General features: G+C 41.4%; 1 protein-coding gene across 7 annotated transcripts in view; it reads right to left on the minus strand.

The window, feature by feature from the left end:
* The window catches only part of MAP2K5 (mitogen-activated protein kinase kinase 5), a 142995-nt gene that overhangs the window by 104243 nt on the left and 26048 nt on the right, over nt 1–12704 (minus strand). For all 7 annotated transcript variants that reach the window (XM_064456037.1, XM_064456034.1, XM_064456032.1 and 4 more), the window contains exon 8: nt 8016–8080. In XM_064456037.1, coding sequence (XP_064312107.1) covers nt 8016–8080 — 65 coding nt within the window. The remainder of the gene's footprint in view (nt 1–8015; nt 8081–12704) is intronic.

Raw genomic sequence — 12704 nt, forward strand, 5'->3', positions numbered from 1 at the left:
TTGGTGGGAAAGAGGCCGTTTTGGCATCCAAGCCTAAGCACAGGAGAATGAATCCCTCACCTCTTTTATGCCGTAACCTTCTACTAGTTCCATCAGTTACCACTTATATTAGCCTTCCTTCGCTGCAGCCAAACATGCAGGGTCAGCCTTGGAAAACTGGATTACAAGTCTTTCCCCCGTACCCATCCCATTGCAATTCAGTCCCCATTCCTTAGAGAGACCTGTACAGACTGAAAGGACTACAGACGGCGACGGCTTAGCCTTGACACCGCTTGAGGCGGCTGTGCTGTCCCCATCACCAATACCAGGTCACCCGCCACCACAGGACCAAGCCGGACCAGATGCAGACACAGCAATCATTTCAGCTGCTGGCTTTAACCTAGCTGAAAGAACAAAAGACAGCAGAGCAGCCATAAGCTCAGCCCAACACAGACAGGCATTATCTGACACAGCATAAAGCCTGCCAGTACAAAGTAAACCCATCACAATTTTAGGAAGAAATCTGAAGCAGCAGAGTGAGCCAAAAAGTACATCACATTCTAGGGTGATGGCAGTTGAGATGCTTACACCTCTCCACCAGGAAACCTAAAGCTGGTTTTTCTGCATTTTCAACCATTTTTTTCAGGAGAGATGTGTTCAGGACACTCACAGCATAACAACTATTAAGGAAAAACAGAGCTGTTTCAGTAATGGCCAGTAGTAGAAGACAGAACTGTGCCAAGAAGCAGAAGTCTTCTAGGTATTCACTGCAATGGCTGAAAGAGAGTTTTCTTCTAATCGCGGTTCAGTTCCAGGCAGAAAGCTTGGTCATCCCCAGGAGCAGGCTGAGGGCACGAACACAGGGAGGTTAGCTACGCTGCTCCGTCACTACTGGCTTGCACCGCAATACCATCGTGACGAGCAACGCCCTAGAAACAATTTTGGCGTTGCTCCTCTTGTACCGCTCCTTGTCATCATCATTAAAACAGCTGCGGTGACATACAGGGAAGGTGGCTGCCCATCGGAGCTGGGTAACCCTTATGATGATCAGCGGATATCTGAGCAGTTAATGTTTAGGATTTTGAGTGAGCATTTTCAAAGAATCTGGGGTGAAGAGAGATGGAAAAACCAACGTCAGCCTCGTCGGTGGTGTTACAGCCACTGTTCTTCACAGAGATATCAAACAGAGCTTAAGGAAAAGCCTGAAACACAACACTGGCAGCAAAACGGCAAAAAGGATTCCTACACAAACACACGTTCTTCTGCCCCGTGTCATCTCACATTTGCTTCTGTGAGCAAAAGCATTATTTAAAACAAAAATATTCTACGTTAGGGAACAGCCAGTGCCTATGAGCTCGGCAAGGCTGGGCTGTGGCAAATCCCACCAATTCTCTACTACAGGGAGCGTTATTTGTAACCCAGAAAGAGGCGACACGGCCCACGCTGGGGCAAGCCGCAAAGCAAGCTGCGCTGTGCTCATGCACCACCTCGCTCACTGGTAACGGGAACAAACTCCAATTTCCAGGATTGCTATTCGCTTAATCTTCCAAGCCATGGGCATACAAAGCGAACAAAACAACCTTAATTTAAGAATCATCCAGTTTCTAATTAAACAGCCATAGGCAGCTGGCTGGATACATTTTAATCAGTTGCAACAACCTATTGATTGTATACTGAAGCTTAAAAATTAAAAGTAAAAAGATGACCGGGGAATTGTCCCATCTCAGAACAACAGTAGAACCCTCTGTAAATAACTCCTCTTTTAACCATCAGCTAAATGAACACTTCAGTACTGCAGTACAAAGTCTTCTGCAAAATTACTTTAACTAACAAGCAGAAATTTATCAGCTTCAGCCAAAATCAATGCTGAAATCAATTTGAACACTGGTTGTGTCTAAAGGGGCTCATTGGCAATTTAGGGAAATTACACCATGTAAATGCCTGTGCTTTAATTGAACAGTTTCATCAACTAGGCTGTGATTGCTGTCCATTCATTTATTTACTTTCACCGCAGCTACCATTCTGCAAAGGAATGGTTTTTGTCAGACTTGAAGGAGGTACTTTATCTTCATGTGAGGCAGGGAAGTGATGGCCGGGGTCAAAAGAAACAAGTGAGCAGCAATCACTGGTCAGTCTTGTTTAAACTGCAGTGATAATATGCAGAAATTTGGTGGGGTATTTCTAACTTAGTCCAGCTATTACTGTTCCAGTGCTTTTTGGTGTGCCTAAAAATGAAATAAAACAAGAGAAACAGAAAATGAATGTGGTCTGGGAGAGGAAATAAAGGAAAATGCCTCCACAACCGCAACACAACAACGCAGGGAGGCGCGATGTCAGACTTCACATGGCCACACATTTGTTTTAACGCCAAACAAAGCACTGAACCTGCCTGTAATTCCTTTTTCAGAGCGGCATCAAGCACCACGCTGGGACAAGCAACATCTATAAAACGTAGTGAGAACCTCCCCTGGAAATTACAACCCAAACGAAGGCGCGTGGGTCGGCTGGCAGTGCTCCGGGCTGGGAGCCTGCAGAGGCGGGCTCAGTTCCTGCTCCTGTCGCTGCTTTGCTACCTTGGGAAAATCATTTCCCTCTCTGTCTCCGTTTACCCGCTGCCATGTGCGGAGGATGACACTAGCCTCCTTTGCAAAAGGGCCAAAATAATCTGTGAATGGAAGTATTTTAAAGAGGGGCAAATTATTGTTATCGTATTGTATATTGATACAGAAACCCAGAAACTACTTAGATTTAGACTGGCTTCCCGCAACATTTGAGGTGCGTGATCGTTACCGCTTTTGAAGAACAAACCGGGACTGTAGAGACCCTCTTGAGGGAGCTCCTTCATGACACCACCGCTGTCCTGCATTAGAAGCCATGGGACAAGCCACAAGGAACAAACCTTGCTGAGCCAAAGCTCCTCAAGGCAATGACAAACCCCGGCTATCCCATCACCATTCCAGCAAACAGAGCTAAACCACCTCCACCGCCCTTCCTCCCAGACACGGCTACGTCTCCTCCAGCTTCCTCACTCCAGAACTCACAACGCTTTTCCCCGCTAATGTTAGAGGATGTGCAATACGCTCGCAAGGCACAGTTTGCAGGCTGTCTTGCAAGAGATAGCAACTTCCCAGCTGTCTTGCCATGCGCTATGTTTAATGTGCTAATGGGGCACCCCAAGGTTGGCTGAGATAGAGAATAAAGAAGCGGGCATATGCTGGAATGTACAACTCAACCGAACAGCAGAATTGCTCAAGTAAATTGCTCAAACAAATTAAGCTTCCACATTTATCTGTATTTTCCCCAGCTATACAGTTCTTCTGGGCGGTACATCATCAACAGCCACTTCTCTCCCAATTACTCAACTTACAGTGAAGCTGCCCGGTTTAACAGCATTTTGCTAATATGATAACCAACTCTCCCTTTTCCTCCCCCTCCCCCAGATACTAGGTAACTTCACAAATTAATTACGGCATCATTGGGACTTTATGTTTATTCCAGTATACAGAGCGTTATAGCTTGCCGCTGCTGCAGACTCCTCTAACAGAATCCAAAGATTTACAAACCATACAACACACACATTTTAAAAACTCCCAGGCACACAAAAGGCTATACCATCCCCTAGAGTTCCTTGAACATCTCACTCCTCATTAGCCACAGCTGCAAAGCAAAAACTAGAAGAAAACGTGAAATAAGAGGAAAAACATTCTTTTTGCTTGTAGGTAAAGGAAGGAAATAGTGATACTTCAGATACGCCACGCGAGAGATACTTCACAGAGCAATTATTTGCCAGAGATAAATACCTCTCCTTTACAATGCTTAGGTTCAACATATACACAACTATGGATTTAAGGTCTAAACAATTTCGTGTAGCTACTACTCCCGAGACTGGCTGGCAGAGCACGTACATCCCATTACAAACCAAAACGTTAACCTTCTTTCATGGAAGTAAAAAGGAGCAACCTTATCACAGCAGTTCCTCAGAGCTCTGTGGCCAATGATGGAGCTAAAAGGTGCAGCTTGGAAGCACATACTCCAATTCTCTTTTGGACCTACCAGTGAATGATTTTTTTCCAAGAAAACAAAAAAGGGGGGCAATTAAAGTAAATACCATCAATGTGCTGGTATACAGATGTTTTCTTCTGCTGTGAAGCAGCCCAAACCATGCATTTTCCATCCTACCAGCTTTTATAAAAGAGTTGATAAGAAATTTGGAAGTCTGTTGCAGAGCTGGAAGGCCATACACCTACCAGTGTAACAGTCTTAGGGCCCTCTTGTCAGGAAAGGTGCAAATCTCCACAAAATAACGGCGGCTGAGAGTTTCCAAAGACAGACAGAATTGGACTGACAACACTCCATGGGGAGTGGAAATGCCAGCTAACGATGTAAACTACCTACAAAAACCGGCAACCGATGAGAAAGACACTGGCGTGCTTTCAGTCCTTGTTAGGGCAGGTTTCATCACTTTCTTGACAATCTCGACCCAAGACAGGGCACACACTGCCACTACTCACGGGTGAATTGCCAAGAATTCTTGTTTTCTGATCGTATATTCAAAGACCCTTTTTGAATATACAGTTTTGGATTGCTGGTATGTTCTCACATATTTGTGAATATACACGCAATCAAAAAGCAAGAATAATTAACTTTGCTGTACCTAACTATAATTGTGATCATTCCTTAATTAGGAAAATAGCGTATCAAAAGGTAGGGGGAAAATAGGAAGTCAAACAACTATAAAATCCCATTTTTTTCGAACAGGAAAAAACATTTAGATTCAGCAAGTTCTCACTAGAAATATTGCTATAAAGTATTGATTCTTTACCAGACTCAATTGACTGAAAAGTTGTTTGTATAGCAATATTGGCCAAGCCAATATACTGGAACAATTTTGCTACACACAGTAATCAAGTGTATTTCTAAAGTATAATTATACTGTCATAAAAATAAAGCTAAGATACCTCTCCTCCAAGCAATAAAACAGTTGCAGCTGTAAAGAACCCAAATAAATGAAATACATTTTCTAACTAAACATAGCGTCTTCCAAAGAGAACAAAACCACCTCCCCTCTCCCCCTTAAGCCAAGGTTAGCATGAAAAGTGATCAATACTTCAATCTCAATAAACTATTTCAATAGTAGTTAATTCACGTGGAAAGAGAGGCTGAAAATTTTTGCTCAGCGACCTGCGACACGCTATCTTGTTTGCTGAATGCTGATAATATATCATTGCCATAATGGATATGACTTAGTATAAAGAGCTAGAAAGAAAGAGAAAAAAAAGATACCACATAGACACGCTCGTTCTTTAGATTCAGATCAATACTACACGCAGCCTCTTCTGAAACAAACTGACAGCATGGAATGCTGGAAGAGGAAAACAGCCAAACGTTTGCAATTAATTTTATTTGACAAATGTTCATTGATTTACTGGAATAAAATATATGTGGGCTGCTATCTATGACTAGTGCAATCCAGCTACCTGTAAGTATTCCATTTTGCAATTTCCATCGGCTTGTGTAGCACAGATGCTCCTTTGGCGAGGGAGAACAGGCTCCCCTTTACAAAGGGGTGACTGTTCCAAGGCAGGAAGTTCTGGGTGCTTTCTCCAAAGCGCGGCACCACGGCACGGCAACTGCCAACTCCCTGCAATGACGGCAACCAGCAGCTCTCCAGTGATGGAGGAGTGCATTGGTACAGCTCTTCAATGCAACACACCAAGAAACAAATTTGGGAAGATGTGAGGGGAACGCGCAGCTTGGAAGCCAGTTTTGGGAGAAAAACCATACTTCAAACGTACTTCAAACTTCAAGAATGTGTAAAATATCCACATGTAAAAACGGGGCACGTTCGCTGGAGCAGTGCAGAATGACACCTGCACTAGAGAAAATACTGTGAAGTCAACGCAACTGCTAATTTAAAATAGGATCGCAATAAAAAGGAAAAAAGAAAGGTAGAAATATTCTTGATACAGAAGAGGACTTGTGTTTTTACAGGTAAGATTTTTTACTTTCCCAAAGCGCAGGCAAATGCAACACTCAACCACTTAATGAAGCAGAGCACACCATCAGCCCACACAATGCAGCAAATCAACAGAGAAGTGCCAGAAGTATTATGCATTCCCTCCTGTGCTATTATCCCCTGTGCCTTGAGTGTTCACATCTCTGTTCCTCCATCGCTCCTGCAGACTCTTACTAAAGCAGCAGTCATCCCAAGAGAAAAACAGTTTCGTAAAAAATATTAAACAAAAAGCAGACACATAACTACACCACCCTTCCGAAATACAAAAAGAGGTCCAAAGGTGCAAGTTTGCCTTTACATCATGTTTTATCCAAATTTCCCCTATGAATTTTATGAAATGGGAAATGCATAGTATGCGTGTGGCAATATTAGAGAGGAATGAGACATTTTTGTACTGCCTTCTGCATCTAAAAGCACTGTCCCGTTGTACAGACCCCGCGCACGCAGCAGATGCGGAATCGAGCTGCTCTTGTGAGTGGGGCAGCCACAAGCTGGCAAACAGCAAGTTCTGCTGATCTTTTCGCAGTGAGGTTCTGCTAAGCGCGCATTCACTCGCCTGGGTTTACATCTCTTCGACTTTGGCCACTGGCCGCTTTAAGACACAGGATGAAGGGGAGAGACTTGGTACGACCTGGTATGACCTTCTTGGGCAGCTCATGATTTGGCATTGGTAGCTCCTTATTTCAGCTGCTTCTCTAATGAACATGACCCCAGACTGGGCAACAATGACACAGGCGGGTTCCCTCACTTTGTGGGGTATTCCTTTCCCCTAACTGTGCCTCAAGTGCCTCCCACAGGGAAGGGAAGCAACCTTCTCTAGATCAGATACACCAAGAAGTCACTGACTGGGCTGTAAAGTTCTCTCTTCTCAAGTCTTTCTTATTATAAAGTAGGAAAAGAACACTGTTTCTGCAAGTTTCTTGGTCTAGGAACATCCTTCTACAAGAGAACGTCAATGAGATTTCTGACCTACGTTCCATCTACAAGACTAACCTGATTTCTGAAGCATCCCTTCAAACACTAGACTTGTCCCTTTAAGGTTTTGGAAGCCCATTTGCATTAAACCTTCTGCAAGGAGACCGAAGCTAGTCGTTTTGCGATGTCGGCAGCCAATTAGAAACTAAACTAAATGCACCGTAGCTTTTAAAACATTTTATAAAAAAATTGTTAATATCAAAGTTTAAATGTCTAAGGTATAAACAAAATCATAATGGGATGCTGGGCTACTGTATATGGTAAATAGCTCTCTGGAGGAAACCTTTATTACTCCCTCAGGGCTTTCTTACAAAGTATGGATTTCTTAATTCCTAGTGGAATATTTTTCATACACCACTGCAGACTATTAAGTACCAGATATTACATTATGTAGTTTAAACTTTGCACTATGCATGAGAAAGACTTTCCTGTCGAGAAAACTATATCTCTGCTATTATAATCTTTACAATATTAAAATTAATATTGGCTGCAGGGTATAAGCTTCACTACCAAAATTTGGGGGAGTTTATCATTTAATGTATTCATCAGCCTACGCGTGAAGCTGCTCGTAAGGGAGGGAAGTCAATGCAACAGTGAAAGGGGTATTTACTAATTTTGAATTGCTAGAGAAGGGCAGAGCAACGGTGTCATCACAGCCCACTGGTGGCATTCCCAGCACTGGGCTAGCAAAGGGCGTGGTGAGCCGGCAAGAATAATGGCATTGCAAATACCGAAGGCAATTCATTATGCTTCAGGACATTTCAAGTTCCACTTGTGAACCATTAACTTGTTACCCAGGAGGGATTCAGAGCTAAGTATTAAAAAGATAATAAAAATGCACCAGCCCTCACAGCACCCAAAAAGCAGATACCTTGTAAATATGTAAGGAGAATTCTTAAAAAGTTTGTATTAAGAATTTCTTTTACAAGCTTTTCTGCAGAGCAGCAATGGTCCACCTATATCTCACTACAAATACAAAGGGGAAGAACAAAAGAGCGCTGTTAAATTTTATTTTCAAAAATTTTAAGTGAAATTCAACACTCACTTGTAGACTGTGCCTCCATTGCCATGACCGAGGATGTCTCGATACCGTATGTCTTGTTCATTCATCTCCACAAGAAAGAAAGAAAAACAAAAGAGATGTCATGCTGTGGATGGAAATGTCAAGGAAAAGCAGCTCTAGGCCATAAACAACAAGCAGTCTGGGTCATTTCAAGTTCAGCTGCAAGAACGAGAAGATCAATACAACATTTGCTGTCCAATTTATAAAAGACGATACCAAGGGACAAAGTGATGGAAAGTTTAATGACAATTTGTTTGCCTGGGTCATTTCATTAAAGTTTGATAAAAGGTGTCAAAATGGAATGATATAATATAGCTCAAGAGGGTCAGGTCACAGATACTGATAGGAAAAGGGTCTCCAGAACAGCACATAACCAAAGCCAAAGTTGGAGGTGAATGGAAACAATCCAACAGAAAACTGTCATCTTAAGTATGGCTAGAAAAGTTTATGATTTATCCTGGAATCAGCATAATTGATACTAATTGAGCGACAGTTCTGTCAGTAGGATTCCTTCAGAGCGCTTAATTTATATACCTTTTAACTAAAGCAAATATCCTGGGGAAAAAAAAGTCTTGAATTCCTACCCAATAAAAATAATTTTCCTCGAAATACACAACTAATTGCTTGCCGTGGTCTTTCTGCTCACTGGGACAACTCTCCAGTTATGACGAGATCCCCAGATATTTGAGCAGAAGCCCGATCCAAGCACTGTACATTGCAAATGTTGGAATCTGGGGTCTTTCTGCTATGGATTTTATAAAAGCTTATCACACATCACCTCGCTGGATGAGGAATTAAAATGTAAAGCTACAGTTTAACCTTCTCCTGTACAAATACAGTTATAATATCTTGCAATCTTCCAGCTAAACCACCTATTAAGAAAAAAATAAAGATTGCTGCGGACATTTTTTGGAGTGCACATGCATATTTGAAATTAAATATTTTTAGGAGAGTAAATTCCGGGCTGCGTGCATTCGCTGTTCCAAAAACATCTCCCCCATTGCCTGATCATTTTAGGTAATAAATGTCTGGGCAGATCCCGTTTATAAAAGGTATTTTCCTAGGAATTTGTTACCAAATCATTAACTTGTTTTTATTAACAGCTCAGATTTGATGGGATACCATGTTAAACATTGTACATAAGCTGGCATGGCTGCTTAAAGACTTCCTGTCATTTCTGAGTTTTAAAAGGCATCAAGACACCCCTACCGCTACACGTGGTCTGCTGTCACTGAGGCGATTAGAGTTCAGTTTCAAGTACCACGAGCACTGCGGTGAGAGCCACGCAGGCCTCGCCATAAGCTAACTACCTCTACGTATCCAACTTCTCAACCGGCTTTTAAAATTCAGTGGGGATACGTGCCTTTCAGTTACTAAGTCATGTTTAAGCATTCCCTTCCATATGACGCCCGTGAAGATAAGAGGAACTTTGCCCCTGGCTTCAACTGGAACAAGTAAGTGATGGTAACAAGCTGAAATGCCCTGAAGAGTCAATATTCAGTATGTCTTACCAACAGCAAATGGAAATATTTAATTGATTTAAAATAATATGTTTTAAATAATATGTTTTCAATTATGATCTCCAAAGTTCATGTTCTTTCCTGAATAAAAAGCACGCTTGTTTCTCACAGGAAGTACTTTTCCTCCACGCACGTCTTCCAGTGAGGTCAAAATCTCCGACCTCTGAGAAAATTTTAAATACCTTAAAGCAGAAGGTGACACTACATTATTACCTGTTTGTAGTTAAACCTGGGCCAGATATCTTATGAGGGTATGAAACGGTCCATTCAGGTGTCAAGGTTGACGACGAAAATGAGAATTTAGTTTATTACTGAAAGCTATCTTTCTTACTGCATCAATCAGAAAATGCAAATAAAGAGGGGGGAAAAATACACCTCATAAGGAGCAGTAAGTCATGATCAGGTTTTAAAATATGTAAAGAATCTATATTGGATCCCTTGCTCTAAACACCACATCTCTCAGACCGCAGCACTTGTTAATTTAAAGGCCATACTGTGTTTAAGGAGTTCTGCTCTCCTAAGCTGGAGGACTTTAATTCTCCAGCCTTTGAGGTAACAACAAACATCTCTTTCCTGTATTCCCAGCAATGTTCTCTTAAGAGAAATCAAACGAATCCACAAAGCCATAAACATACTTGTATCTTTGCTTCTTGGGGTGGGATGAAAAAGCAAAGAAGAATTTTTTTGTAGTTACAAGTTATAAGCAACAAATTGAGCAGAACCAGAGCCATAAAGCGTATTCTCTTTTCTCCTGCTTTTTGCTAACTGGTAAAAGGAGAGTATTTTCTTCGCGCCACTCCCCAAAAGCCAGCGACAGGAGCAGTGCCGTACCCGCCGCCAGCCCAGCACCCTTTCTCGTCTCTAGGCACAAAGAGCAACCAGAAACCCAGGGTGAAATAGGAAGGCTGGGGTGGAGCAAGTATCTGCCAGCAACCGATAGAGAGATAAAGTGTGATTTACTGGCTCAAATAAAGATGCCAAAAACATGCGGTGATTTATTTATTTTACTGGGAAAACTGGATTCTCAATCATAAAATGATAACATAATAACAATGAACTCGACAGTGTGGACTGGAATATTAAACCTGCAAACCCAAGTTTGATTGGATGCCAATATTAACTGAATTAATGAAAAAGCAAAACAGACTTCAATTACGGATCAGCAAACAAAACATCCCTTGCTTATACCTGCTGTTTTTGAAAGAAACCAGTGTCTATCTCTTGCAAATCATTAAAAACAAAATGCTCAATTAATCCTTGTTTTATATGTAGAGGCCTGGCAGAGGCAGAGTCCTATAGCCATACCTCTGCTTTACGAATCGAAGCAATAATGGTTTCAGAAAGCAGTCACACTCTATGAGCAGACAATTGAAGAGATTTAGTAAATCCCACTTTATAGAGCAGAGACTAATCGGAAAACACAAGCCAGTCAAATGTTTCTTATGAACTGTTGACACTATATCAATGCTGAATCAATTGGTGGCATTTACTCTGAGTGACAGAAAAGAAATAAATATTTATATCACATCACCTATATCAATGAACCTAGGCAGAAAGCTATTTCTAACCTGTCAATATTTGATTATCTTGAAGAATCATGTCCCCTTCTTTTAATGATTAATATGAATTCCTTATTAAACCTAAATGGAAACTACTAGAGGAATATCATTACGAATGCCTGAAAGCATGAACTGCCAAAAAATAATAAAAAATAATAACCCGACCCATATTTAAGTAATGATAAGTGTGACTTAATCCCCCAAAAAGGAGGAAAAGTTAAAGCTACGACTAGACACCTATTTCCAGTTACAGATCTGTGACCAGATTTTGCAGAACACAATGCAGCATAACAAAAAAGCATTTCCTCTCGACAGAAAGCGGCATCACTCCTATCAGAGGAGGAAAGAAACCTGTAACAATCTATGGCAAGGCACACAAAATACTCGTTTCTTTTGCTTAGAACAAATAATATGCCAAATACAGCTTATGGACCCAATCGCAAAAGGATGGCTTTTACTCACGTTCAGCAATTCTGCTTTAAAGAAAATCAGTAATATTGGAGTAATTATCAACTTTGTTTTAAAAGTTCAGAAGCACGCCATTGGTACTTTCATAATTTTAAGTTATCCAAAGCAATATATTGTTTAGCTACGATTTTGAAACATAACAAATCTACCTGGTCGAAACCCGTGAATACTAAACTACGCCTGCACCTAAGGAACGCTGACAAGCTTAAAAATACATTTCCAAGCTGTATTCAAAGTATTCAGTGCCAAATAGGCAAGGCTGCGACAGCGGGCCGTTCAACTCACGTTTGAGAGGGGCCCTCTCATCTATTAGACCACAATGTTACAGGTGATACTGAAGGACAAGCATGAAGACCTGCCTTTATCTTCTTGACACGCTCAACTACAACTACTTGATTCATGAAATGCCAATGAGGCTTGGAGAGGTCATTGTGTGAAGGCACTGAATACGCATCTGAGATAATTAAGATTTCAGCCTTCGAAACATGGAGGGGAAGTGAACAGCAGTTAAGAAAATCAATAAGAGTCTTTTATTTGCAGTGACACAGATGTCTCGGTCAATAGAGCCTAATAGGCAAGCTGGATCGCAACGGACAGGCGCCTGCCTCCAAGGCTATCAAAGGGCTTTCACTATGACAAACATTAAAACATATTTATGTTGCTGCTGAAGAATCTGGGATTCTTTTAAGGTAGTTTAATTTAACAGTGTATATTTAATGTCATTACGCTACTGCAAGCCTGCCCATACGTTCAGCCCAAAACGGGTAAGAAATGATTGCTCCGTTTGTCCGGGACATCCACTTGTCCATCAATCGTTACATTAAACCTTTCACTTCTGCGTGCCAGGATCTGAATGCCTGGAGCAGGGAGAGAAAGTAACAAGACAGCTTTCTACAACTTTGGGGTTTTTTGGTTTAGTTTTATTTTGTTTAGTTTGTTGGTTTGGTTTTTTTATTTTTTATGAAGCTACAACATAAGGTGATTCCAACTATTACAGAGCAGCTCCATGCAAGAGCCTGCTAAATATTTAAGCATCTACTGCCCTAAAAAACACAAAAGTCATTCTAACTGAGGAGTTGACTTAAGTTATTCAAAATTGATTAACTTTCTTCCCTGAAATTGTG

The sequence above is a fragment of the Phalacrocorax carbo genome, chromosome 7, assembly GCF_963921805.1.
Source record: "Phalacrocorax carbo chromosome 7, bPhaCar2.1, whole genome shotgun sequence".
Lineage (NCBI taxonomy): Eukaryota > Metazoa > Chordata > Aves > Suliformes > Phalacrocoracidae > Phalacrocorax > Phalacrocorax carbo.